At 39.8% G+C, this 5486-nt stretch overlaps 1 protein-coding gene across 1 annotated transcript; it reads left to right on the plus strand.

Annotated features, from left to right (window-relative positions):
• The first annotated feature begins 3138 nt into the window (after positions 1-3138).
• LOC106653127 lies at positions 3139-3867 on the plus strand. The gene is made up of 3 exons (XM_014372383.2): positions 3139-3288; positions 3378-3578; positions 3689-3867. The coding sequence occupies exons 1-3, from the start codon at positions 3208-3210 to the stop codon at positions 3749-3751; spliced, it is 345 nt and encodes a 114-aa protein (XP_014227869.1). The 5' UTR covers positions 3139-3207; the 3' UTR covers positions 3752-3867.
• The last annotated feature ends 1619 nt before the right edge of the window (positions 3868-5486 follow it).

Consider the following 5486-nt stretch of genomic DNA (forward strand, 5'->3'; position numbering starts at 1 on the left):
AGACTACTATTCGTGCATGATATACGTACAGAGTATACGAAGGCAAAATCCATGCGTGCGTTTTACGATCTACGGAATAGGGAATACAACGACTTATAAAACATATTGTTAAAAAATGGTGCTCAACACTGTACCGTTTTCTCTTTCGATCGAAAAAAAATTCTGGTAATTCGTAAAGGTTGCCGTCATTTTTCGCTGCGCGCAGTACAACGAATCATAATAACGTATGCTCGTAAACAGACAGCTTTTCGCGTATTTGTTTTCCCAAAATGTACGTAACAACAGCTCGAGAGCTCCTTACATAAAGTAATAGTTACAATAGTAATGGCAATGGTTATCGCTATGTTAATTTACTTCTTAATCGCGAATTGAAAAAAGTCAAGAAAATTATGTAATTTTTTGATAATGACAAATCTCAAAAATCAAATTTTCCATCTCTAAAACTCTTACGTATAATATTAGCAGAGCATTTTCAAATGAATTGAAGAGTCATAAAATAATAACATAATTCCAATTTGAGCATAATTTTTTAACTATACAGTTATTGTAATTTTTTATGTCAATAATGTAAAATAAATTTGTGTAACGATGTAATCGACCCGAATTTATATAAAGTTCAAAACTCACTATATGTTAAAAAAATTAGCTATAAAACTTTTACTCTGTCTTCTTTTCATCCCTTAGATTAAGATATGGTGGAAGATTTTAGTACTTCTGATGCATAAACTTATAAAATTAGTTTTTTTTTTTTTATATTTGCCGTTTTGACATTAACTTATAAAAGAAGTGATTAAAATGTTACCCGATCATTGTTATATCAAATAAAACGAGCACTTGGAAACATTTTCTCATTTATAAACAGCGACGACACATGGGTGGAACTAGATAAAAATGCAATCATTTTCTATGTTGACAATTATTAGAGCCGTACGACGTCTTGATATAATAATCAAATTAATCCAATTTCGGCACTATTTGAAAACCTATTTTAGTTATTGTGGTAGATAATGCCAATTACGACTGTTAGATATCACATGTCTTTCCGTAAACGATATAGTCACATTATTCTCATAAGAAGTTCAAGATTTCAATATTTGAGTTGGATTAAGTTTGCATAGGTCAATGCAATATTTTTTGGAAGTCGCGAAAGTCAGGACTTTCGCGACCATAATCTAAATCAAAAATAAATTCTTATACGAGGCCTAGCAGGCAATGACAAGGATAAAAAGTTTATCGTATTGTCTCCTTTGGAAGTAACTATTGAAAAATTAATTTTCCGATTGATATCTGCGAATTGCGGCATTAATTATTGAAATTAATAGAAATAGAATGTCCTTCGATCGTTGTAATGTAAAATAAAATAAACCTCTATAAAAATTTTCTCATTTAAAAACAGCGACGCCGATTAATAATAAAGTACAAATTCTCGATATAATAATAAAATTAATTCAATTCGATACTGTTTGAGAACATACTGTATAGTTATCGTTGTTTATTATGCCAACTACAACTGCTAGATGTCGTAAGGCTTCACGCGAATGATATATAGTCGATCTGCTCAAATATAAAGTTCAAGGACCTGACAAATCGGTATCACTTATTTCGTCGTTTCTTCGATTAATTATTTGTATTCGTTAAATTTTGTCAAACTTTGAGGTGCTTTGCAAAACGTTCTCTATGGCTAACAGATTTCCTTGCCGCATACGAGATTGACTCTTCCGTATACAGCTACTAACTTTGAGATCAATTTCACCGTATAACATTCTTTATAATGTACGCAATGGCAGCTCGAATCATCGTAACGTAAAATAAAATATTAGCGCGCGAAATTTCACTCACGCGTACAATAATACATGTGCGGCTCGCTGCAGTACCATCTTAAGCATTTTTTGTGTATTAAATTATCCTTAAACTTTGGATTTGGTTTTATTAGATATTAATATTCGTGCGGAGTGCGCGCGTGCCGGGCCCGCTGCGTGTGATTGACTTTTGCGTATACGCGCGTGACAACTCACGCAAACGCACGCGTGTGATACGGACGCTGCGTGATACCATCAACCCGAGCGAGTGAGAGGCGCGAATGATTGAAAACACGCGTATGTAATATCTGTTCCTCGCATTTTCGGTGCAACAAAGACGCGTGAGCGCGAGACAACAAGGGAAAAATCTCCGATCTTAGCAACTATATAGTAGCTCGAAATATCTAATGGAAATCTAACTCGTTAATCGTGCCCGCGCGGTCGTGTGGGCATGTTATACGGCGCGCGAGCATCGATCAATCATAAACGAAAATCTCTTATATGTGTAGTATATACTACGCCACGAGGCGTTTGGCACGTTCCTTGGCACGTCTCCTCATCAACGTCAATCTCTATCTTTCGCGCCTCTATAACACACAAATATACAGCTCTCGGTGCGAGGAAAATATCGCAAACCTTGCACTTGAATTTTGTTTTCATTTCCACGAGACGCGCTCGCATAGCGATCGCTAGCGCTGCGATTTTTTGAAACGCCGAAGCTCTCCGTACAGCCAAGACCTATAAATTATAATTTGATTTTCGTTTTATCGACGATGCGCCGCGTCTTAAGGTATATTGTCTCGTACTTCCCACTCGCGAAACTTCGATCCGCCCTCCCCGAGTTGACTCCGCTCGGAGATGATTTGCTGTACGCGCAAGAGAAATTTCAATGGTACATTATATACGCGCGCAATTGTGATGTAATTGTTTGACAATTCTTTTTTATTACTTCTGCGAGGGAAGATGATAATGCATATCTGCGCGGAGGCACGATGATCGAATATTCGAAACAAAGCTACGCGCTCACTATCTTATCCGATGATTCTTTTGGAAATCGGCGGATATTTTTAGCAGTATATTTTTATTTTTAACCACGTTTTTGATATTTCGCAATCGTTTATTTATCCAAATCCCGAAACTTCACGTAACTCTGTAGTGCATCGACTCCGATCTCTCAATATCAATCGCATATTAGAGCGAATATACGATAATTTTTTTGGGATACATAATTTTTCAATAATGACCCCAGAAGATTTCATTGTCTTCGTTAAACTCGACATTCGTCACGTTCCTCTCAATCGCTGCAATTCTTCCGACACATATAAAAACGTAATTGTAACTCGAGTAGTGGTCAGTCTAAATCGCAGCGTCTTCTCGTTCTCACTCAATTCGGCAGTAAAGTGTAACAATGAAGCAGCAAGTCGTTCTTTTCCTAGCCTTGGGAGTCGCAGCTTGCCACGCCGCTGGGCTCTCTATACCGAATATACCGGTCAGTTTTAACGTCGCATTCAGTGCGCTGTCAATATCGCAACGCAGTGCTACAACTAATCGGTATTTTGTTTCCGCATATATGTACAGGAAATCGAAGTGCAGGGCAAGATACAGTTGAACTCGACGGGCAATAATCCTGTCAACGCAGTGACGCAGATCGGAGAGAAAATCGCCCCTGCCCTGGCGAAGAGTGGCAGTACGGTCGCGGAAAATATCCACGATAAAGGGACAACTATAACGAGTACCGTAAAGCAACCACTTCAAGTGCTCAGTCTATGGGAGGCCATCGTAAGTTTTATTCGTTTTCTTTCCGACCAAACCAAATGAAACTTCATGTCAGCTCTATTATCGTTGGCCAACTTCTGACCGCTGTAACAACTACCTCTTCTTCTTTTTAGAAAAATGCTATCGAGTGCATTGTCAAGTCGTTCTCGGCGAAATTTGCTTCGTTATTCCACTAACTTCGTCTGTTTCAATTACCGAAATCTACTCTCCAACAAGAAAAAGGCAGATTTTGAATTTGTGTATTTGTAAAAATAAATCAAATTGGATGTTTCAATAAAAGCAAACGTAACATTCCGTAAGAACTCGCTGTAATCATTTCATCCTCGAGTTTACGCTCGGATTACCTCGAATATCGCATGCGCGCAAAAGTTCTCAATTGTGTATACTTAACATTCATACAAGCGGCGCGCGAGAGCAAAAGTTGGAGAAAAAAAAAATATCACTTCGCGCTCACGACACGCAAGCAGCAACAGCAGCCGACTTTCAAGCGGCATATGAAATTCGACTTTCGCTCGCTGAAGCGCAAGTACACATCTAGGAGCAGTTATAGGTATATATAGAACCGGTAGCTGGGATGGAGCAGCTGCGCGCATCGATCGATATTATATGAAGCTCGAGACTCGAAAATCGTTTCACCCGCGCGCCCATCGCTCGTCTTTTTTAATTTTGCTGCCGCGTGCCGATTGATAAGGAGAGAAGGCAGCAGCCCCGCAAAGGTCACGCGCCGAAAGAGAAGAAAAGAAAAAAAAGCAGTGCCGAGGCAAATTGGAGAGTCGCGTACAGTTGCCCGCGCATAGACATTTGATGCTATGGCTCGAGCTCGAGAGTTGTGTGCTGCTCCGATCCGAGAGAGAAGATGCGGATGGTTGATTGATGTGTCGGGTTCGCGGGCAATTATCTCGACGAGAGAGAAAGAAAGAAAGAAAAGGAGCCTCGCGATCGCGAGCTTCCACCGATGCAGCCGCAACCCAGCCAATGAATTATGTATGTGTGTTTCGGACTTGTGTATTTATATTTGTCGATCTGTGGCTGTTGCTGTTGTTGTATTACAAACGCCATTGGCATTATTAGAAAGTGATATTTGCTATTTATTTTATTATAGCTGAAAGAGAGATAGAGAGGGACTCGCTATCAGATTTTGGGAAGTAAAATGCCACGTTTCTTGGCTGCTGATGCTGCTGCTGCTGCACACTGACTGATTCGCTCGTTCGCCACTTCAATTTGTTCGCGCGCTCCATAAGCTGTGTGTACATTATATATTATCCGAATAAATAATTCGTGAGAATTTCGACTGTACAATAGATTATAAGCGATAAAAAAATTTGTGTCGAGGAAAATTGAAAAAGAAGAGAGGGAAAAATTGCATGAATTTTTTTATTTATGCTCGATCAAGCTCGCGGAGTAAAGTCAACGATCGAGGAAGTATCAGCAGCAGCAGCAGCAGCAGCAGTTGAGAAAAAAAAGAAGAGCACAAAGCGGGCGATAGTAAACTCGGCGCAGGCAGATCCGACGGAGAAAATGTATACTTTCTTCCTATCGCGTATGGAAAAAAAAGAAGAATCGCGCGCAAAACGTGTGATTAGCGATCTATATGGTAGCGAGTGTATATATACAGGAGGAATATCGCGCAACGTTTCATAATACGCGTGTATATAAACATACTTGCCATGTTACATACTCGCGCGTGGCTCGGCTTGGCTCGGCCCAGCCCGGTCTGGCGCGATGGATGGCTATTGTCATGAGAGACTACATCCGTGCACGAACACAAAAGTATATAGGATATGGAGTACGAAGAAGAAATGTAGTACGATATGCATGCACATTCTAGGATGTACCCACGCTCGGATCCCGTTGAATTTATAAATCCATTTGTCCGATTGCGTGTACGAAGATGACGACGACGAAGAACTA

This window comes from Trichogramma pretiosum, unplaced genomic scaffold (assembly GCF_000599845.2).
Source record: "Trichogramma pretiosum strain Unisexual culture from Peru unplaced genomic scaffold, Tpre_2.0 scaffold30, whole genome shotgun sequence".
NCBI classification, from domain to species: domain Eukaryota; kingdom Metazoa; phylum Arthropoda; class Insecta; order Hymenoptera; family Trichogrammatidae; genus Trichogramma; species Trichogramma pretiosum.